The sequence below is a fragment of the Zalophus californianus genome, chromosome 1 (assembly GCF_009762305.2).
Source record: "Zalophus californianus isolate mZalCal1 chromosome 1, mZalCal1.pri.v2, whole genome shotgun sequence".
Classification (NCBI taxonomy): domain Eukaryota; kingdom Metazoa; phylum Chordata; class Mammalia; order Carnivora; family Otariidae; genus Zalophus; species Zalophus californianus.
The window spans coordinates 74985233-75009359 of record NC_045595.1 but is presented as its reverse complement, the minus strand read 5'-3'; the positions used below and the strand labels follow the sequence as shown (position 1 = coordinate 75009359).

General features: G+C 34.7%; 1 protein-coding gene across 1 annotated transcript in view; it reads right to left on the bottom strand.

The window, feature by feature from the left end:
- Nucleotides 1-2566: 2566 nt before the first annotated feature.
- AZI2 (5-azacytidine induced 2) overlaps nucleotides 2567-24127 on the bottom strand; it is a 32628-nt gene continuing 11067 nt past the window's right edge. The window contains exons 2-8 of the mRNA XM_027582880.2: nucleotides 21815-22035; nucleotides 20052-20177; nucleotides 19483-19582; nucleotides 18230-18378; nucleotides 11643-11701; nucleotides 5491-5609; nucleotides 2567-3218 (exon numbers count right to left, since the gene is read on the bottom strand). Of these exons, the coding sequence (XP_027438681.1) occupies nucleotides 2806-3218; nucleotides 5491-5609; nucleotides 11643-11701; nucleotides 18230-18378; nucleotides 19483-19582; nucleotides 20052-20177; nucleotides 21815-22030 (1182 nt within the window). The 5' untranslated portion in view covers nucleotides 22031-22035 and the 3' untranslated portion in view covers nucleotides 2567-2805. The remainder of the gene's footprint in view (nucleotides 3219-5490; nucleotides 5610-11642; nucleotides 11702-18229; nucleotides 18379-19482; nucleotides 19583-20051; nucleotides 20178-21814; nucleotides 22036-24127) is intronic.

Sequence of the window (24127 nt, the reverse complement as noted above, 5' to 3'; positions counted from 1 at the left end):
AAAGCTGGTAAAATTTATAATGTGTGGCTGATTTCTAATTTGGATGAGAATCAGAGGAGCCACCTTCAATTTTATGTAGAAAATTCACTTATGTAGATGTCACTTTCCCCACAGGTGCTGGACAGTAGGTTATATAAATATGTTCATTCTTCTGTAATGTCAGAAGCTACTCATTTATCACAGCTTTCAGGATATCCATGCCTAGCCACCACACTTGTCTACTTCTCTGACTAGTACAGCTGCCTCATTTGTTGTCTTGCTTGCTCATTCATACTTCTGGCTGATACTATTTCTGTTAAGAAACAGTGCACAGATTTTCTTCCCCTGAAGATTCACCTTGTTGAAGTAGCCTCTCCGGATCAGATCATTATGGTTTTTGCATGATTTGGTCTCAATTTAAGTCTAAATTTTCCCCTACTTACTTGGTTTTCTAATTGTCTCACATAGACATGTCCCTGCTCTGCTTAGGAATTAGGTTCCATTTTGGCAGAGTCTCCGTTTCCTTTTAGAGAAGATGCAAATTGTATTTTCGCTAATGGGAGATCGAGGAAGGAGTAAGTGGCTTTTTGTCCTTACCTGTGTTCTCTTTGTTCTGTTATGTGAAATGTGAACTGGGTTATAAAAATCTAAAGATTAAAGAAATTTCCAAGGAAAGCCCTTTGGAGTAAATTTCAAGCAGTATGAAAGAACTCAACATAAAATTTTTCAGTTCATGATCTCAGGGTCCTGGGATCCAGGCCCCCATTGTTGGGCTTGGCACTCAGTGGAAAGTCTGCTTGAGATTTTCTTTCTCCCTCCCACCCCCCTCAATTAAATCTTTAAAAAAATTTTTTCCATCTCAGATATCACCTACAGATGGGCCATTCTCATATCTCTTTGAATCTTAGGTACAACGGAGATGATCATAAAGCACACATTTTTAAATTTGTGGCTAGGTAGAGTTTTTGGTTAATCTTTACTAAAGAGTCCTACACATCATTTATTTTGCACTTTACACTGTAAAGAACATACAACCACTGATTTCTAGCATACCTGTTTGATAGCCACCCTCTTGGTCAGATGGAAGAACATTTTTTCCACTAAGAAGTAGTTTAACAAGACAAATGCCTGTTAATATGTATCAAATGAACAACTAACAATTAGTACCTGACCTTGGAATATATAGGCAAGGGACAGTATTTCACATTCTCTTCAATTTCAAACAAAAATAATTTATTTTAATTAAACAATTTCTTGGCATTGTTCAAAACATTAATCAAGCCATTATCGCATACTACTTCTTTACAAAGGAAAGTTTCCAACCTTGGTTTAAAAAAAGGCAAACCAGTAAGCTACATTAGAGATTAGATAGAATATATAGCCTATGCAGCCACATGAGAAATAGTTTCTGCTGCTTTGTTATTACACAGGTAGTTGCTTCCTTTAGCTAAAGCCTGGAGTCTTGTATTTGTTTTATGCATATTGGGTTTTGTTCTATCACTTGGCAGGAGATTGTACTCCCTGGAGTCAGCTGTGTTCATTGGTCAATAAATTCCAGCATCTGACACCAATTCCATTAATCACAGACAAGCTTGAATAAGTGAGTAAGATAATAGAAAGACAAAAATATCTGGTGAACAGTGAACACTGTTTATGTATGTATGCTATTCAGTTAATATAGAAGAGATCTGAGATATTCTTTTGAGTTCAAGGTATTTGAAACTGTCTATCAAAAAGGATAAAGGCCTCCTACATGAAACACTTTATCTCAGGCAAAAGATGTGTAAGCCAACTAATACATTATATTACTAATATGTTAATACCACCACCCTGCAAGAATTTAGATAGATTTCCGTGTGAAGTCATCCTTGTTATATCCTTGTTTATAAATGATAGGCCACTTAGAATCAAAAAGTCGGGACATTTCATGATTGTACTATATCAATACAGCACAGATTTGGTTTACAGAATGATAATTCCTAATTTGGTTAATGAAAAATCACTAGCTCAATGAGTAAAATGTTACATTTCAAAAACACTAACAATTTATAAGTTGCTCTACATTAACAAGCAGGTATAGACTCTTTGAAGAAAATTACTTTATCCAGTTACATACTTACATTTTCATTATGGACCACTGAAGGCACAGATTTAGACTGAAACCTTTGTGGTGCTCTTTCTACTTCTCATTGAATACTGTAGAATTATAATAGTTCACACACCACATAGTTTTTCAACTATTTCATTACTTCAAGTATTAACACTGTGATTAAAAAAAATTTTGTCTTAAAAACTTTGAAACACAGTAAGCATATGGAGATGGAATAACCTGTAAGAGATAACTATTCAACTTTATGCACTCTTCATCTTTATGCAATATAAATAGAAACATAACCTATTCATTTTGCCATTTGCTCTTTTTTGCAACTTAAAGCAACTTATTACTGTTTTTCTCAGGTATTAATGGCCTCTTATTTTTATGAATGGTTATTTAGGCATTTCACATGCTTTATAAAACCATGTCTAAGAAATTTTAATTCCATTCTTTATGAGAGGCTGTTATTTACAATTACTATCAAAGGCAGAATTGTCTCTTTGAAACACCTTAAGTTTATTAATAAGTAGCATATGTCTGATTCTTAGCCGGAACATGGAGCTGGAGGGTGCTTTTTCGTACTGGAAAATCAACTACATAATGTGGAACAGTATGTGCAAATGTATATACCGAAGAACTCTGCAAAAGTTTAATCAAAATCTGCTTTCAGTTTGTTAATTTCTTGAGAGTGCCACTGAGGGAGCATGACCAGATCATGGATCTCTTCAGAATTAATTCTTATAAAGACAGTTTTGATTATGTTGATCCAAGTAATGCAGTGGTGGCAGGTTGGGTAAAGGCAAAGTTTTATTTTTAGTTTCCCCAAATGCTGTCTCACTTGATTTAGGAGGGCTTGGGAATACCCAAGAATTATCTTCCAGAGAATTTCTGCCATAAGAGTTGTGTTCCTGAAAGTTAGTACCATCATGAAGAATGGATCGCTCATTATCTGTCCATGATTGGAGAATTGCTTTCTCTGATAAAACTTTTATATCTCCTGGTAAAGGGGAAGATGTGGTATGGCAAACAGTTTTGCCGTTTGGTGAGAGGGGGGAATGTCTTTTGTATGTTGCAGTAAAATTCGCCAAGTGCAGTTTTGTGCTGTCTCTCCCAAGGTCTTCCATGCATCCTACTGGGGCACAGGCTAAAAAGAAAACAGGCTAAATGTCAGTTGTCAAGGCATTTGTGATCATAAAATACGTAACATTTCATTAATTTGGTTACATCTAGAACTGGAAATAAAATTAACATTTCTAAGTGTGATCACTGGGGCATTGTGACTTGACGACAGATGAAAAATGATCTGAGTTCTAATCCTGGATCACTATTTACTGACATTGTGACTTTACTTTAAAATCACTTAATTACTTCCAGGTGTCACTTGTCTGCAAAACTGACATAGTAATCCTGCCTTGCCTATATCACAGAATTATTAATGAAGATGAAGAATTCCATAGTTTAAGAAGTTGGAAACCAATAAAGTTAAAATACAGGAAGGATCCCCTTTTTGTCTCTTAATGTGGCTAGAAAAGGTTTGTAGACTATTTACGTGTCAGTGGAAACTAAGCTGTTCTAAAGTAATGTTAAATATATCCTTTGCTTATTCAAATCTTTTTTCCACAGGTGCTTTAAAAGTAAATTTTTTCAGAAATAATTATATTGTGAACTGATGAGGCCTAAATGAAGTTTTAATATATATCCAAAGGCTTTTATGGATAAAAGTTTGAATAAAACTTATAAAATAATCCTGTTTCTTAAATAAACACACATTTCTGCTATGGTTACAGTAATAGGTCAAGGAAAAAAAATGTGTTCAGTACACACGTAATGGCTTAGAAAACAAATTGCTTTAAAGCTGTTATTTAGTGATAGCCAGCATAACGGTAGTATGAGCTTATGAACTTCTCTTCCCCTTCCAATTCAACCAACTAGGACAGAATGCTAGGAATTAGAACAAAGACTTCAATCTATAATTTTATAAGAAACTGAACCACATTGTAAAATAAGCTCATTCCCTTTTTTTCTTGGGAAGAGGGACAGGAGTAGAGGAGACATAGAAGTAATGGTGCTCCACTTCTGGACAAGAGTGATCTGTAGGTTAGGAGAAAAGGTGATTTAGTCTGTCTCTATTCCTCAAAGCACTGAGTTCTGCAGTAAGGAGTGGTGGCCTTAAGCCTGCCACTGTTGTAGTGTGCTAGAAAATTTATGGTCTGATACACCAAAAGAACTCATCCTTCAGCTCAGAAGGGACACACGAATGAGTCATTCTCAAATACGGAAAGAGCATTTCTCCTATATTATTCTTTGGAAATTGTATTTATTATATAAACAAAGAGCCTCACTGAAAACTCCCTACAAAATTATTGTGCGTTCCTTTTAAAAGGACATACATTTGCCTCATATGTAACCCTGCCCTTGAAAAACTCAAGGGCAAAATGAACCATAAATTAAGTTGGAGCCTGCCAGGGCACCATATTAGTTTGCCTGATTCATAAATAACTCTCAGGAAACTGAAAGGAGTTTTGACTTCAGTTTTCCTTTTTCCCTCCTAGTAAATACTCCTGAGGAGATTTATAAAATACTCTTGTGCCCTCTTTAGGGGTAATACGAGGTGCATATAATTTTAAATTAGGTGGTGGCGATTATTTTTTATAAAAAGTCACATCTCATTCCTTTAAAATAAACTTAAGGCATTCAAATTTACAACTTTTCAGAATATACCTATTATGTAATAAGTGCAAATGCACTGATTTTTCTCTGAGGTATAAAAATAGCTTTGGCAAAGTAGCCACTACTATGTTAGCCCAAAACTCAAAAAGTTTAGTCAGCCAAGCAGTTACATATGAAAAGCAAATCAATGAAAATTTTCATTTCATTGAAAGGGATAAGGGGATAATGCCTAGTCTCCATTCTAAACAATCTATCCTTTATGGAAAGAAAAATTAAGTTTACCAAATGAAAAGAACCCAATGAATGCATCAAAGTAATTTTTTTCAAAACAATTTAAAGAGCTAGGTCTTTGATATGTTCTATAGCACTGTAATGAAAAATAGCTTTTGGTGTCTTGGTCTCTCTCTTTTTTTTTTTTTTAATATAAGAAGGAGTTGTGGTAAAAGGTCAACTAGAGCTAACTTAACACCTCAGCCTTATACACAAAAGCAACACTTGGCTGAGAAAAAAAGCCACAAGGGGAAAAGAATACAGTACTGAAGAAAAAAACACATCAGCAACACCTTTATGTGTGAAGTTGACCAGTATGAGAATGAAGCCAAAGCAGAGAATAGGTAGACTGTGAACATACTATATATACTTTGGCTTATCAAAATCATCTGATGAAATTTCGATAAGAAACGATAGCCAGTTGCTCCTCAAGCTGTTTGGCTGGAATCAGTGGTTTCCAGCAAACATTAACTTGCCTTTCTTGATTGTAGTTGGGGTTTTCAGTTTTCTTAGTAGTTCAGCTTGTACTTGAGTCACCAAATGTAAATTAGACATTTCTCTCTTCAGTTCCCAGTATGCATTTTGCATATTATCACTGAAATACAGTTTTTTTAAAAAAGTTAATGGTTATAATTTTATAGACAGAAAGGAGTGACTTTAACATAGAAATGAGCATATCTGCATTTCTGCTCCAATTAGTTTTGAGATGATATAAATTAAAACTTCCTCATTAAATAACTGAAATACAATTAGGGCATTAGAACAAGTAAAAAGATCTTATTCATAAGAATACTGACCTAATTTCTAGCCATTAATTGAACTATATTAAACAGAAGGGTATTACAAAAATTATTACAACCAAGTTTATTAATTGTAGCCTATCATGTGCTGTGCTGTGACTATAAAAGTAAGGGGTATGGCCTTCATTTACAAATCTGATAAAAAATAAAGTGACATTCATGTATAGAGTTTTAATTTGTATTTATCTCTTGATTATTTGGTTTTGACATTGTGAATTGAAATGTATCAACCGAATATATACCCAAATCCACATTAAAATTTAGGTTTCATGCATTTCATTCTTTTATGTTTGACTGGGCTGTCTCATATTGTTGGTTCTAAACCAATGTGACATGACAGCACAAGAAGAGCCATATGATTTCCTGGTAAGGGAAAAGAAGCGAGAGAGGATTATATGAAACAGAAATTACAAACTTCATAAATGCCAGTCATTTTCATAATTTGAGAAGTTATAAATTAGTTATTTTAAACCTAATTTGCGAAAGTTTCATTCTCCCATTAAACATGGATATTCATGATTTTTTTTTTTGGCTTTTAATTGCCAACTAAATAAACTGAAATCTTCAATATATATTCTTACTTTGCTATACAAGAATATGTAAAATTTTAAGTATAAAAACAACTGATCTCATAGCATTCAAATGACCGTTACTGCCTCTGAAAGATATTGGCATAAATTTAATAAGTAAATCAAGTTAGAAAATATGGCAGTTTTTATCTAGCTATACACAAAAACCTTTGAACAAACCAAGGGATAATACTCTTGATATCTAAATCTAACATCCTATTCAAATTACAATGCAACAGACCTACTCAAAAACCATCATTCTGAATGTAAGCTTATATATGTTTTTTTTTTTTTGTCAGATATTTCTATTCCACTCAGACTACAATTCTTTCACTAGAAGCAGAATATACTGCTTTTGGGAAAAATCTACATGTTTTAGTCTACTGTAAATGTCATTTGTCAAACAGTAGTCTATTAAAAATCACAGGGCTTTTTGCAGGTTTTTGATAAGTGTGAAATAATTACTTCACAAAAATTAGTTAACCACCTCCACTTCACCAGTAAACATCTGAGATGTATGCTACAATGAATGTTTCACATAGGAACCTGTCTTAAGTGTGAAGAGTTGTTGGTTCCTTGTTGCAATTGTGGGTATTCGGTATGCTTTCCAAAGAGTTAAATTACACAGCAGTAAGTGTAAGTGCTGTATATGTGCTAATTCATGCAGACAGTCATGATATGAATAATACAGTTCAAAAATAGTGTTTAATTATTGGCATGAGATGGTAAATCAGTACCTGACTTTGAGAAAAGCAAAGCAAATACCCAAGACTATGTTTGGATCCTAGAATATCAAACACATTTAATCATTCAAAATAGCTAAGCATGTAAAACAAAAGAAAAACAATTATAATGGAAGTGTTAAAGCAGTATCTAATACACATTTTCCAATTCAATTTAATGAACACTGCTTATATACTAGGTTAAACTAAAAACTAGGTCACCAAGTTTAACATACATCTAAGTCTTTTTCTTTGCCCTTAATGTCACCTGATTAAAAACTACAGCTTAAAAAAAAAAAAAAAAATTACTAAGTATAAGCTCTCCCCCTTGTGGATTTCAAAGTAATAACAGTCACTTTAAAGTCCTATAGTCTTCAAAGTATGTTAAAAAAATTCTATTTGAACAAAGTACTTAAACATTACTTAAGTGAGATTGGAAAAGGCAAACTGTCATCCACAAATCTTCAACAGAGTTCCAATTAACCTTCACTTACCTAGATATTTTTGAAATTGTACAGGCTGGCTGTGCCCCAGCTCCCCAACCAACCAGGAGTATGAATTTAAGTTTTGGTTTAAATGACACAGGTGCATATATATGTATAGGTGGGTGTGTGTATATTACATACATATTACATTCATATATATGTGTGTGTGTGTGTATGAAATTATAAAATGAGCACTGAGATGCAACACTAAAAAGCATCCCAAATGAGAACCCTACAAAACAAAACAGACGAAACAAAATGGGTGAAATGCCTAACAATAAATGCTCAACCATGTTCTCACACCAACTTGGCAAGCTGGGTAACCACATTTTCCACGTGAGGAAACAGGTTCAGGAGAACTTACTCCATACTCAACATGTTGCTGATCAAAACCATCTTTTATTTTTTTTAAAGACTTTATTTATTTGAGAGAGAGAGAGAGAGAGAGAGCACATGAGAGGGGGGAGGGTCAAGGGAGAAGCAGACTCCCTGTCGAGCAGGGAGCCCGATGCGGGACTTGATCCAGGGACTCCAGGATCATGACCTGAGCTGAAGGCAGTCGCTTAACCAACTGAGCCACCCAGGCGCCCCAAAACCATCTTTTAATTATCCCCAGTCTAAGGACTGCTTGCTGCCTTTTTGGGGTAACATTTTTCATATCATTATTACCATCATCTTCATCACACATTTACCCAAGCACCTCCAATATGCTGGCTGCCAACACAACCTTCTTAACCTCAAATTTCAACCCTCTAAATTTTAAATGTAACATACCTCCTTTTTGAGATATGTGAATAAGCAGATTTCATGTCCTGCTTACGAAGTCAAATTGTGTAAAAGCCCAGTTTTAATTTTTTTAAAGATTTTATTTATTTGACAGAGAGAGAGAGAGTGCGAGAGCAGGAACACAAGCAGGGGGAATGGAAGAGGGAGAAGCCGGCTTCCCGCCAAGCAAGGAGCTCCGTATGCATGGAGCCAGATCCCAGGACCCTGGGATCATGACCTGAGCTGAAGGCAGACGCTTAACGACTGAGCCACCCAGGTGCCCCAAAAGCCCAGTTTTCTTAATTGACACTATACATTCAAAACTCTTCAATAGTGAAACGAGTATTCCTTGTCTAAGAAAAATCTTAATTTTTTACTTCACCTATTTGTGTTTTTCCTTAGCTTCTGAAAAAAATTTACTGAACTATTAACATTCCCCAGAGGAACGAAAATCAAAGTATGAGATACCTTACCCAAGAGCTAAAGATTTAAAATGTGTATTTTGACAACTGTGATTCCCCACAACCAAGAGTCTTTTAGACATTTTTGATTGTGAGGCCCAGCAAGGAATCATTTTACACTGCAACCCAAAGAAAACAAGTTATGAGAAACCATACTTACCCCCTTATTATGTTTAATACAATCTGGTATGTTCTATTCTGTTTTATTCAATATTTGTATAAAATACTTCTCTCAACACACAGTTTCATGACCACTAAGGGAACACAGCACGGTTTGAAAAACACTAACCTAATCCATATTTCCTAAAGATTTACATTTTAAGAAGTTCACAATGTAAGTTTACTCCATACCTAGATATGTTTAAGAACAACAACTAAAGCTAACACCAAATCGAACACTGGCAGGAAACAGGCCAAATTTGATTGAGCTGTTGTTAAATGATGTTGCACACAGTAAGTACCATATAAAAGGCCTCCAGCAACTAAAGTTTCACTCTATATGAGGTACCTCATTTGCCTGGCAATATAATGGAGGAAATATGAAAAAAAAAGTTTTCCCAAAAAGGGTGTTTTACAAAGAAATGAAAAACAATCTGGGACTCTTGGGTGGCTCAGTCGGTTAAGTGTCTGCCTTTGGCTCAGGTCATGACCCAGAGTCCTGGGATTGAGCCCCGCATCAGGCTCCCTGCTCAGCAGGAGAGTCTGCTTCTCCCCCTCCCTGTGCCCCTACCTCCGCTCATGCTCTCTCTCTCTCTTGCTCACTCTCTCTCAAATAAAATCTTTAAAAAAAAAAAAAGCCTTAAAAATATATAAACTTGAACTTAAAAGTTTTGTGGAAACATTCCTATGTACCTTTTTGCTAATGTAGTAAACTTACATCTGAATTGTTCCACTTAAAAGTGATGAGGTAACTTAAAAATATCAATAAAACACAGGACTATAAACTGGGAATAGGTATAAACGGTAAGGTGAAGGAAAAACAAGATAAAATGCAGCTAGCTCATAGCAGTTAGCTATGAGGCTAACATAAAAATGCATGATAAAAAGTTTACCAAGGAATAAGCTACAAATTTGGTTTCTAGTTACTAACCAAAAAAGGGAAACCTAATTAGTTTTGCAATTCATACTGTTTACATAAAATAAATGCAAACCAACCTGTATAAAACCATAAGTATACTTTGAGCACTAGTGGAGCCATTAGGACATGCTTTAATTATACAGTTCTTTTAGCAGACAAGTAACTCTCAAAGTGAAGAACTTAAGGCAAATCTTTCTAAAAACTGTTTCTCTCAGCTGATACTCTGAGTTAATACTAAGCTTTAGAGAATTCAAAACTGCACTCTGAAGCCAAAATTACATAGACTTGGGTAGCCTCAAAAACTAGACTCATCTCCTTGTACCTTTGTCCTCTTAAATCCTGGTGTAGAGATCCCTCATTATCTTGTTAGTTATATGGTGTCTTTAAAGACATTTGGGGGCAGAGGCAGCTTTTTGAGTTATTCTCAGTAGATGTAAACCAAATTATGTAAAATTTCCCATGAATGGAAGCAGAAGTCTCATTCTGTATCACGTATCCCTAATACACAATATACATATAGCCCTTTCATTTGATGTACTCTGATTCTATCCAAAAATGGTTTGAAGAGGCTTATAAAACTGATAAATACAACAAAATGAGGGGAAACCTGGGTTGACAGGAGAAAAGATAATTTTGATAAAGAAAACTTTCAGAAATATGGGGTGCCTGGGTGGCTCAGTTGGTTATGCATCCAACTCTTGGTTTCGGCTCAGGTCATGATCTCATGGTGGTGAGACAGAGGCCCTGTGTCGGGATCCATGCTCGGTGGGAAGTCCGCTTCCCCTCTCCCTCTGCCCCTCCCCTGCTCACACATACGCCTTTCTAAGATAAATAAATATATCTTAAACACAACTTTCAGAAATAATTTACATGGACACTGACCTAGACACACTGTTTAAAAAGGAAAAACTTCCTTGCTGGTAAAGTTAGATGAAACTTGAAGGCATAACAGAAGAACTGTCCAAATGGCAGAGTTTAATAGTTGCAAGAGAGATGTGTTATGACCCACAAGGCTTAAATATGCTGGTCCCTTACAGAAAAAGTTTGCCTATCCCCTGGATCTAGAAAATTGGCTGCAATCTTCAAATTGTTTGCCCTAGTTGCTCATTTCTCTCAATTAGGTTTTTTGATAGGAATAGGAAGGAGCCATTTCACATTATTTACTTTTGACTAGTAAACTAGAAGCCAAATGATCCAATAATGAAGTCAACTCACTATTTTTCATTGGATGAAAGAATCCATATACAGAAGGGATGTAAAATAAGATAATTTGAAACACAGTACATGTTACTTAAATAAAAATGACGTCTTAAAGTAATATACATGAACACTTATAGATACTTTTGTTTTTACCCTAGGAGGACAGTTCTCTTAAAATTCACGTTATACCAAAGACTAAGGTGGTCCAAGTATGCCCTTAGGACAAGATGGTATTACTGTATATGGAAATGTATAATTCTTCATGCAAAATCAGGATTACAGAATACTTTCTACACAGCTAGCTCCCTAAAGCCCTATCTAAAATATTGAGGCCTCACAATATATACCTTTCTACTAAAGTTCAAGCCAACTGTTGAAGAGCAGTTAAAATTTGTTTTTCATAAATCCACTGTGGTCAGAGATTACATGCAGTACCCAAATAGTATCCATTCGCTTTTAAGGTTAAATCATAACAGAAATCTAGGTAAGCTATACAAAGTGGCCTACAAAAGAATATGCTATTTCTGAATGTTGAAGAATGTTCATACCTTGAAATGCTCAGTCTTTGGAGATCGCTGCTCTTCAGATTGTCTTCCTGAGATTGATCCTATTATTTGTTTAAAAAAAAAATTAAAGTTGTAATTGTTAAGAAGTATAGATCTGTTTCCCAACTAGTGCCTTATGATGTGGAAATTTCACATATACAGGGGCCCATGGTTACAAAATATTGGGAAACACTGTTCAACTTAAATAGGTTCCTACACTTTAGGACTTCTCAGAACCTTTGGTAAAGATAACAGCACATTGTGAATCACTAAATGGGCTATTAATAGGTACCTGAGACCTCTACAAAAACTCCATTTTAAAGATCCAGTGTTTTCTAAATTTCTTTGGCCCTAGTGTCTTTTTTTCCAAAGGATCAACTTTTCTGAAAATAAATGACTGGAATACTGGGGGGAAGTTTAAAAGGGCCATAAGTGGAACTGACGCTCATTATCTCATTGATCTCATTAATACTAAACAGTAATCTACTGAGTAACCCCCCCTCCAAAAAAACCCTCATTATTATATCCATGTAGGAATGCTATTTCACACTTTAAAAGATGTTATAAAATGTTTCACAGAAAATACCACCTCAGAAGTATTTGTAAATATGGCTACAGTAGATATAAGATTAATAAAGTGAACATAATTTTTTCTCCGACTTGCTCTCTGATTCCCACATCCAAGGGGACTCTGATCAGCAATACCTTTGAACAAAATTTAAAAGTATACATCTCACAACATCAAGATTTCAACTTGGAACCTCTGATAAGTTTATTTTGAGCATTCCAGTCTTCCTTTTCCTGGTTCATTTCTTTATCTTAGTTGTGAGCATTTTTAAATTTTAAATCCCTCCCTCACCCTGTCAAAGAAGTTCCTATGAGGGTGAGAACTAAGTCTTAAATTTTATTATTTATTTAAAGATTTTATTTATTTGACAGAGAGAGACAGCAAGAGCAGGAATATAAGCAGGGGGACCGGGAGAGGGAAAAGCAAGCTTCCCACTGAGCAGGGAGCCCGATACGAGGCTCGATCCCAGGACCCTGGAGATCATGACCCGAGCCAAACGCAGACGTTTAACAACTGAGCCACCCAGGCACCCCTTAAATTTTTTAAAACAATTTTATTAAACTCGTTTCTTAGTCTTTCAGATGCCATTTCAGCAGTAAATGAAAAATTTCTAAAGTTTCTTCTACCTTCAAATGTCTCTATGATTTATGATAGATGAATTAAACTAAAAGCAAATCCCCTAGCACCATCTAGTGGGAAAGAGTAACTAATAAGAACTGAACTGTAATACACACACCCTCTTAACAGTACTGCTTTTCTGGATTACCTTAAGTTTTTTTGAAACACACTGACTTACTGAGTACACTGTATACTAGGCATTGTGCTAAATGTGTTATATGTTATCTAACCTTTATGGAAAAGACATATTTAAAAGTCTCCTTTAAAGAAAACAAGTTCAGAAGAAGTAAATGATATTCCTAATGTTACACAGTTAATAAGCAACACCATAATTATAAGCCAATTTTTTTACATGGTACTGCTACCTACTCTATAAGGAAATATCCATTATGTAAAAAGCTATCATTTTCCTTTCAAGGAAAATCTATTTACTGACAATTATAATTCAGAGCTTCCAGGTACAGATCTTTCTTGCAATCACATCTTTAAAAAAAAAAAAAAAGCCTCTAGGGGCACCTGGGTGGCTCAATCAGTTAAGCATCTGCCTTCAGCTCAGGTCATGATCAGGGCCTAGGACTGAGGACCGCGTTGGGCTCTCTGTTCAGCAGGTAGTCTGCTTCTCCCTCTGCCCTTCCCCCTGTCTCGTGCTCTCAATTAAATAAAATCTTTAGAGGTCTTTTTTTTTTTTTTTTTTAAAGAAGATGGCAGAGGAGAAGGATCCTATGCTCACCTCGTTCCACAGATACAACCAGGTAACATCCACATCAGTGTCAATAACCCAAAGAACTTACAGAACAGACGCTCCACGGCAAAAAGTAAAGAGGAGGCCAATCTGAAGAGGCAGGAATAGCAGGCAGGAGCTAAACACACCCACCCAAAGGACTGTCTGCAGAAGGGAGGGACACCACTGGCACAGAGAAGGAAGAAAAACAGACCCTCACACTAGGCACCCCAGGTATGGGGAACACATACAGGGAAAACGAATCCCTGTAACATTTGGCTTTGAAAACCCAGAGGGGCCTAATTACCCCACAAAAAGAAGAGAAAGAAAGGAGGCAGAAAAGCTGAAGAGCTGAAAACTTCCCAAATCTGGGGGAAGAAACAGAAATCCAGATACAGTAGGCACAGAAAGCCCCCCATCCCAAGAGGTCCACAGCAAGACACAGAGTAACTAAAATGGCAAAAAGTAGTGACAAAGATAAATTTTAAAAGCAGTAAGAGGAAACATATACAAGAAATACCCAGGATTATAAGAGAATATTATGAAAAATAATATGCCAACAAACTAGGAAACCTAGAAGAAATGGGAGAAATTCCTACAAACATACAATCTCCCAAAAGAGAATCAGGAAGAAATAGAAAATTTGAACAGACCAACTACCAGCAATGAAATTAAATAATCAAAAAATTACCAACAAACAAAAGTCCAGGACCAGATGGCTTCACAGGCAAATTATACCAAACATTTAAAGAAGAATTAATACCTATTCCTCTCAAACTATTCCAAAAATTTGAAGAGAAAGGAAAGCTTCCAAATTCATTATACAAGGCCAGCCTTACCCTGATACCAAAACCAGATAAAGATACTACAAAAAAAGGGAACTACAGGCCAATATCACTGATGAACACAGCTGCAAATTCCTCAACAAAATACTAGCAAACCAAATCCAACAATACATTAAAAAAAAAAATCATTCACCGTGATCAAGGAGAATTTATTCCTGGGAAGCAAGGGTGGTTCCATATTCCCAAATCGATCAATGTGATACATCACATGAACAGGAGAAAGGATAAAAACCATATGATCATTCCAATAGATGCAGAAAAAGCATTTGACAAAATTCAGTATCTGTTCATGATAAAAACCCTCAACAAAGTAGGTATAGAAGATACATGCCACAACATTATAAAGGCCTTTTATGAAAAACTCATAGCTAACATAATACTCAAGAGGGAAAAATGGAGAGCTTCCCCCCTAAGGTCAGGAACAAGACAAGGATGTCCACTTTCACCACTTTTATTCAACACGGTACTGGAAATGGCAGCCACAGCAATCAGACAAGAAAACAAAAAGGCATTCAAATTGGTAAGGAAGAAGCAAAACTTACCACTGCTTGCAGATGACAGAATACTATATGTAGAAAACCTGAAAAGACCACCAAAAAGCTACTAAAACCGATAAATGAATTCAGTAAAGCTGCAGGACACAAAATCAATATATAGCAATCTGTTGCATTTCTATACACTAATAATGAAGTAGCAGGAAGAAATTAGGGAAACAATCCTATTTACAACTACATCAAAAATAATAAAATACCTAGGAATAAACTTAACCAAGTAAGTGAAATACCTGTACTCTGAAAACTCTACGGCACTGATGAAAAAAATTGATGACACAAACAAATGGAAAGATACTCCATGCTCATGGATTGGTAGAACAAACTGTTAAAATGTTCACTCTACCCAAAGCCATTTACAGATTTAATGCAATCCCTATCAAAATACCAAGAGTACTTTTCACAGAACTAGACACATTATACTAAAATTTGTATGGAACCACAAAAGACCCTGAATACCCAAAGCAATCTTGAGAAAGAAGAACAAAGCTGGAGATAGCACAATCGCAGATTTCAAGATATACTACAAAGCTGTAGTAATCAAAACAGCACAGTACTGCCACAAAAACAGACCGAACAGAGAACTGAGAAATAAACCCATGCCTATATGGCCAATTAATCTATGAAAAAAGAGGCAAGAATATGCAATGGGGAAAAGACAATCTCTTCAACAAATGGTTTTGGGAAAATTGGACAGCTATATGCAAAAGAATGAAACTGCACCACTTTCTTACACCATACACAAAAGTAAACTCAAAATGGATTAAAGACCTAAATGTGAGACCTGAAACCATAAAACCAGAAGACAACATAGGCAGTAATCTCTTTGTCATTGGCCTTAGCAACACTGGGATTACATCAAAATAAAAAGCTTCTGCATAGCAAAGGAAACAATCAACAAAACTAAAAGACAACCTATTGAATGGGAGAAGATACTGGCAAATGACATATCTGATAAAGGGTTAGAATTCAAAACATATAAAGAACTTACACAAGTCTAAACATATAAAGAACTTACACAAGTCAACATCTAAAAAACAATCTAATTAAAAATGGGCAGAGGACTGACTTCCAGGTTTTAAAGAGGGCACGTACTGAATGGAGCACTGGGTGTTATACGCAAACAATGAATCATGGAATACTACATCAAAAACTAATGATGTAGTGTATGGTGATTAACATAACATAATAAAAAAAAAAATGGGCAGAGGACCTGAATAGGCATCTGTTCAAAGAAGATATACAGATAGCCAAAAGACACACGAAAAGATACTCAACATAACTCATCATCGGGAAAATGCAAATCAAAACTACAATGAGATATCACCTTGACACCTATCAGAATGGCTAAAATCAAAAAACGCAAGAGACAAGTATTGACGAGGATGAGGAAAAAAAGGAACCCACATGCATGTCAGTGAGAATGCAAACTGGTGTAATCCACTTTAGTCTGGAAGTTCCTCAAAAAGTTAAAAACAGAATTACCATGAGTGTGTGTGTGTGTGTGTGTGTGTATGTATACACACACACACACACACACACACAAAGGGGACTATTACTCAGCCATAAAAAGAATGGAATCCTGCCATTTGCAACAACATGGATGAATCTAGAGAGTATAATGCAAATAAGCAAAGTAAGCCAGTCAGATAAAGACCAATACCGTGATTTCACTCACATGTAGAATAAAAAACAAATGAACAAAGTAAAAAAGAGACAAACCAAAAAACAGACTCTTAACTATAAAGAATGACTAGATGGTTACACCAAAGGGGAGGTGGGGGGGATGGATCAAATATGTGAAGGAGATTAAGAGTACACTTATCATGATGAGCAGTTAGTATAGAATTGCTCCCATCCAAATACTAACCAGGCCTGACCCTGATGAATCACTATAGTGTACACCTGAAACTAACACTGTACGTTACACTGGAATTAAAATATTTTTAAAAATTAAAATTAAGAAAAATGTACATAAATAAACAAGAAAGTACATCAGCCAGCCAGCCAGCTAGCTAGCTTCTCAGGGGCTATGGCACCTAAGCTTGTGGGCTAGGATGCAGGAAGCCTTTGAAGGAACTGTATGTAACTGCAGAAATTAACTTCAGATGTTAAGTAGGAAAAAAAGTATTTTGCCCTAATAGGAACTAACAGTAATCTCTATAGTGTTTCCCCTTTATCAGGTCTGGGGGCTTGAAAACAAGTTCTCATTGTCCAGTTCAGAAGAATTCATTTGGCTAAGGCCAAGGTGGAATGCTGTATTATTCTTAATGCCTGGCTGCCAGGCAGGATGTCAGGACAGTTGGGATTCAGGCGCAGTGTCCTGGCTGGCAATCAGGGAAAACAGGAAGTAGTGTCTTTTTAGGTATTGGCATCCCAAAAGGAACCTGGGGTAGGTGACACAGTTCCTCAATGGGGTTAGAATGCTGTGATTAGTAAAACAGTTGAGAAATAATTATCTAACTGGTTAACTTATTTAAAATACATGAATGTATATAATGGCTGTTTGACTCTAGACTACTAAACTTTTCTTATAACAACTATTTTAAACTTTGCATTTGGTACACTGCTCTCACACTACTCTTTTTCTCTACCATTTCTGCTTTTTCTCTGCAGCACTGTCATGACATCTAAAAACTTGTATTCAACTCTGTTAGAACCCAATGTAAAGTATTAGTGAACAGACCTGGTGAGGACCTGAAAGGCAACTTGTGTTTCAGTGGATGACTTTAGGCTAACCATACTTCAGCAGCTCAGCACGGTTGTTTTTACTTTTCCCCCCCAATTCTTAAAATTCAGCTATTTGCTGAAAATTGAAGTTGCCCAAAAGTAATGAGACCTTTGAAAATTAGTAGACTCTGTCAAGTTTTTTCTTTTCTTTTTAAGAGTTCTAAAAACTAAGTTGCCTCTTGTGGTGTCTATATTAATCAAATTATTAAGTTAAAATGATAAACTTAAAAACTTTACAGAAAAAAATGACTTAAGGAAACTGAAGGAAAAGGAGTTTAAAAGGAACAGCTTTAATAAATTAATAAACGAACTAGTAAGCTTTTTTAAAATGAGTTTTTTAAAACAATAAAATTATATAATTCTGGGATTATGCTAGAAGTATACAGTATATCAAATTTTAGACAAAATGATTAAAAGGGAAGATAAAGGTAAATTTTTCAGAGAATGTAACTCTCCAGGTAGTTATATGTTAACTCTATGATTTAATCTTTAGTTATAAATCCTAGAGATAGCATACACAGAATACTGAATTTCTCAATTTAATAATTCTGTAGTACCGTTTGTTTGGCTTTTTGTAGCTGTATTTTGAGGTCACTACATTCTTTCCTCAACAGTTCCAGCTCTTGTTCCAAACCATGGATCTTCAGGTCACAGCTCAACTTTTCCACCTCCCAGTTTGATGAAGGTGGATTTAAATTCCTCATCACTAAAAAAAGGATGGACATTAACTATTATTTTTGCCTTCTATATCTGTTGTAATTCCATAAAGGTTATACCAGTAAAATGTAGATAATACAAAAACTAATACAAAAGATGCACAACAGTTTTTTAAAAACAGTAATTACTTTCAAAGATCTATGCTAATGAGAATAAGAAACCTACCAATCTTGTTTCAGAATGTATTAATCACCACTACCCCTGACTTTCTGTTTAGGTTAAAGTACAAGTTTGTCAGTCTGGAACTTTAAAATATATAACACTAATCAAACACATGCTAAAACTGTTGACAAGTCAATAATATATAAGTCAAGGTTAAGACAGTGATAATTAAATGAAGTGAGGAAACTGAAGCTCATGTCTCTAATTACTCCATCTAGTCCCCTCAGAGTATAAAGTATAACCATCAGGCCTAGAACATGATGTCAAAACAATTTATTCATAAATATCTGCTGTAGAAACTCAATACAACTGGATACTGAATTACCTTTGGCTTAGTTCTTTAGTCTATCTAGAAAAAGCCCCAACCAGCTACTGTAAGAGAGCTCATCTCAAACTCCTATCAAAAGGTCTCTCTCAGAGACCTACTCTTCAGTTTGTCTCATCAGAATGTTCATGGGAACAGGCCAATAGCCATATGCTCCAGAACTAATTATTCACTCCAGCCTCTCATCTGCACATTTTAACAATCTTCAGAAATTAAAAAAAAAAAAAAAGAGTAATTGTAACTACTCCATGACAGTGTGTCTACATAGCAGGCAAAAGTTCAGCAGAAAGGAAAAGCCAGGACATACCAGCAGGCAAGACGTTTTGACAAGGATGGAGTTCTACTCCTTTCTTCATCTACTTCATCACAAACTAGCCCTGAATAAAAACCATCAAATTTTCTCTAGGAAAAGTGCAACCTATATCTAAGGAAAAGTTAAAGCAGTTGATATTTTGGTGAAAGCAGATCAGAGAAATTAATGTAAGCCTAAAATTATAAAATAAGTTAAGGCCTTAGCATACAGATATAGAAAACTGATAATGGATATAACACATAAATGGAAAAATATATTGATTCCATTATATTTGTAACAAGTAAGTGGCATACCCTGCTGAGTTTCCACCTCTGTCCTTAGCTGGAGGAGTTCTACTTCTTTAGATTGTAGCTGTTCATTCAATACTTTCAAAGATTCAGAGTTGTCTTTATTCTAGTTAAGTAGGGAAAATGCCAAATTACATTCAATAAAATCTATAGGTTGATATATATTAATTTTCAGGTATATAAAAAAACAGATTTAAGCCTTTAAAAAAGGCAAGGTGGGAAAATGAACCCAGTTTTTCACTAATCTCTTTTTTTCTTTTTCAAATTTAGGACATATTATTCGCTGGTTTTTTTTCTTTTAAAAACACATTGACAAATTCTACCATGTCATGATTTTTCAAAATAAGTTAGTGGTGTTAGATATACTTAATTCCTAAACATCATTACATACTATATATTTATTTTGTACAGAAATAAGTTATAAATATCACCATTAAAAATTCCTATTTTTGCCTTAAGAATGTATATTTTTAATTTTTTATTTAATAAATGTATATCTCTTATTTCTAATTTTAAACTTCCTGAAGAAGAAAACTCATTTGCAATACATAGAGATTGTTTTCAAACCAACTTACCATTTTATCCAATTTGCTTTTCAAATTATCTCTATCAATGCAAACCTCTCGATAGGCATGATAGGCTTTATTCACTTGTTCACGTCCCACAGAACTTGTTTCTTCGTCTAATCGAGCTCCTATAAGCTAATGGTATAAAATCAGAAGGGAAAGCTTAAAGAAAGAATTCTACAAAACAAATAAAAAAGAAGGCAGTCTTCTGATGGCTCCACACCTTACTTTTCTTTGTAATGCAGTGATAAAGCCTTGAGTATAATTAAGTAAACATTTCACTTCCAACAAGTAAGCCTTACTGATTAAGAAAGCAAAAAAAGTACAGGTAATTATTTTTAAAGTCTTCTATTTTATGCTTTTAATCAGTATTTTTTGTTTTATAACATATATTAATTCATCATACTAAAACAGTACGTCAGTCTTTTATAATACTTAGGTGATTTCCCAAGCCAGTAGTATTTCATTTCCACCATTAGAAAAAACGACAAATTAAGGTATACCTAACTTTTTAAAGAATGTGGTAGTTCATTAAATACTGTATTATTCCAGAATAGAAATTATAGGATTGTTGGTCACAAAATACAGAAATATTGCCAATGCTAGCTACACCAAATCACATTTTTCTAATTTTAAAATAAGCATAACTACAAGCTACAAAATGTTACCTTTTCTCACTCTATCCAATTGTATCACAAATTTATTTGATTACCATTAAAGACAATGTATATGAATATAAGGAAATTATGATGATTTTTACAACTGACTTTCTTTTTATTTCTCCTAGATGAATCAAACTAACCAAGCCCCATCCTAAAGTTTTTAATAACAAGATAATTCATTTCCTTGGCAGCTAAGAATCTATTTCCTTTCCTTTTGAGGAAGCTGCTGTTTATAAAATACAAATACAATGATCTAATCTGAAGAAACTTATAAAATTAAGTTAAAACTTTTTAAAACTCAAAATATAAAAGGGTGAGTGATGAAGATTTCCCAGTACAAAAAGCCAAGTAGATATGATGATTTATAATGGAATCAACTATCAAGCTTATATATTCTGTAACATTTAAGAGTGTCAGGTTTCTGCATGAGAAAGGTAAACAGAGAAAGGTAGTTTATCAGTTAAAAGCATTATTCTGTGTATTCAAGAACAAAAGAGAATGTTGAGGTAAAGAAGATGTCAATCCTGAAGATGTTTTTAAACATTAGAACAATGTTATAGGAGATTCCTCCTTTGACATTTAATTTCCTTTGCTGGCATATCATTTTTTGCACAGATTTTTTTTATTTTTTTTAAGATTTTATTTATTTATTTGAAAGAGACACAGTGAGAGAGGGAACACAAGCAGGGGGAATGGGAAAGAGAGAAGCAGGCTTCCTGCAAAGGAGGGAGCCCGATGTGGGACTCGATCCCACAGGACCCTGGGATCATGACCTGAGCCGAAGGCAGATGCCCAATGACTGAGCCACCCAGGTGCCCTTTTGCAAAGATTTTAAAATCCTGAATAAAACACATACAGTTTATGAAGGTAAGGCAATCTAAAAAAGGAAAAATACATTCCAAGAAAAATATATTCCAAATCCTATTCTACAAATATTCCCCATATACATGATATGTGAAGCACAGTATGAGAAGTACTGGGTTTTGAGACTAGCTGTGAGTTATCCTTGGAAACTTAGTACAACCAGGGAAGACAAGTTAGAAAAATTTTTAAAACTTCAAGTATTTTGAATTATTCTGAGTCATAAAATATAATAAAGATAATAATTACCTTTTCTTCCAAAAATCTTATTCTTTTCTTTAAGAAAGAGTTCTCTTTCTCTGAATCCTTAAGTCGTTTTTTGATGTCTTCATATGCAGTGACAAGGGCAAAATGTGAAGCAACAGATTCATCTCCTGAATATATTGAGATTGGAGTCACTGTGTCTCTCCTATGTGCTTTTTCATGATTCAGAATGCAGATATCATCTTCTACCAGTGCATCCATGACAGCTTTTTAAAAGAATATAAAAGAAAAATGTCTCATTGAATAAATGAGCAGGAAAAGAGAGATGTATTTAGAATAATGAGAATACTGGGTCAATGTTAAAAACTCCTATTTCTTTTAGAAGCAGCCTAACATAGTGGTGAAAAGCATGGGCTCTAGAACCAGATTCTAGGAGATGCATCCAAGCCCTACTTAGTGTAAGACTTTGCGCTTAATCTCTCTGCCTCGGTTTCCTTATTTATAAAGTATAAGAAATAGTAGCAACTACTTCACAGAATTCTTAAGAATATTAAATAAGTTGATACCTATGAAGTATGTGAAACTAATCTAAGCTATTATTAGTAAGTTTTAGAAAAAGTAGTAAAACACTTTTTATAGGATAAAAATCTCTGAATTTATATTATTTTATTTATTATTATAAATATACATATTTCTTCATTATCGGCATTTCCACTCTCAGATGTAAGTAGCAAGTTTTATAACTTCCCAAATTATAAATTTTCAAAAACTCTCCTGAGTACAATTCACTACAAGACTATTATAGAAGTTTTAATGCATCCTCCACTATATTCTTTCTGTAGTGGTAATTGATTGTAATAGAAGACACAAAGGAATTAACATTTCAGTACTCACCATGTCCCAGTACCATACACTACATTCTTTTAATATTATCTCATTTAAATTCATCCAAACAATTCTATGAGGTAGGTATCACCTACATTTTATAGGATCAAAAAGGTAAAGTAATTTGCCCATGTTAAAGCTAGTAGATGTTAGTTAGCTCTGTGAGGGTACAGGTGTGTTTTGCTCATCATTGTGTCCCCAACTCATCATTGTGTGTAGGATTCAAATCAAACTCTAACTCAAAAACCTAAGAGAAGAAGCCAGTACTTAGTGAACTTAACTTGCTTTGTACATCTACTTTTGCTGTTAGGTTCAGCATGACTTCCCCACCTGAGAGTTATGTTCCTGAAAAACACTGTGAAAGGAGAAACTGTAGCTGAAATCTTTTAAGACCTCATGGGAAAAACAGAGTAAGAGGGGCTGCAGGTCATAAGAGAGCCTAAAAAATCCTTTTAAATACTTTCTAGTTTGAAATAAAACATCAAATACAGCATTCTAAAAAAGACTATCAATGGAATTTCATGTATCTTATATTAGTAATTTAGGATTAATGAAAAACATTTTTATTTACTATTTCTTGCTTGGAATGACATTTGATTGCTTACTGTGTCAGTCACTGTTCCAAGAATATTATAGGTAAGGAAACTGAGGTAGAAGGAATTTAAGTAATTTTCCCAAGTAAAATAGTAAATAATGGGATGTAAACATAGGTGATTACGCCACAGGATCCATGTTTTACTATGCCTGCTTTTCTCTAAAACTTCTGACCTCCTTCCCTGTATCTATCAACGCCTGTAAAGTCCATTTTGCTTTATTTCAGACAACATGAATACTAAGGAAAAGTGTATGTTTTTTCTGGTTCCAGTCTTCTTTCACTGTATTTTTGCTTTACTGATTTTTATAACGGAAAGCTTCCAACTTGAGAACGTTCTCAATTAATGTCAGTTTGGTATATCCAGCAATTTGTTTATATCTAGGATTACAAGAAAGGCAGACAAAAATGAATGTGTGTACTACAATATGAGTAGGTGAAACCTACCATTCAATCTTCAGCAACACCAACTTAAAAATTTCTAACCACATAGGGCAGCTCCTACTAAGTTAGAACTTTCCCACCCTATTAAGAAAGTCCAAAAATAAGAAAGAACTATGCTACCTACATATCCCAAAAAGGTGGCAGGTCCTCAGAACCATAATTAGTTCCTGCTGCTTCTGGTGGAAACTGTCTTTGTTCTAGTGATGGAGAAAAGCTTTCCTTCCTTTAAAAGGATTTACTTTTTCCTCTCTGAATTCAACTCTATTCTAAAATAACAGCAAACATCATACCAATCACACTGCTGATAGATGAAATGTTGATATTTCCTTTCCAAAAGGAAAGTATGGATTACTATCATACTGCAAACTGTAAGTATACATGTATATCTCCATATTAAGACTCTTCCTCATACACATTACACCTTAAAAGCTCGACAA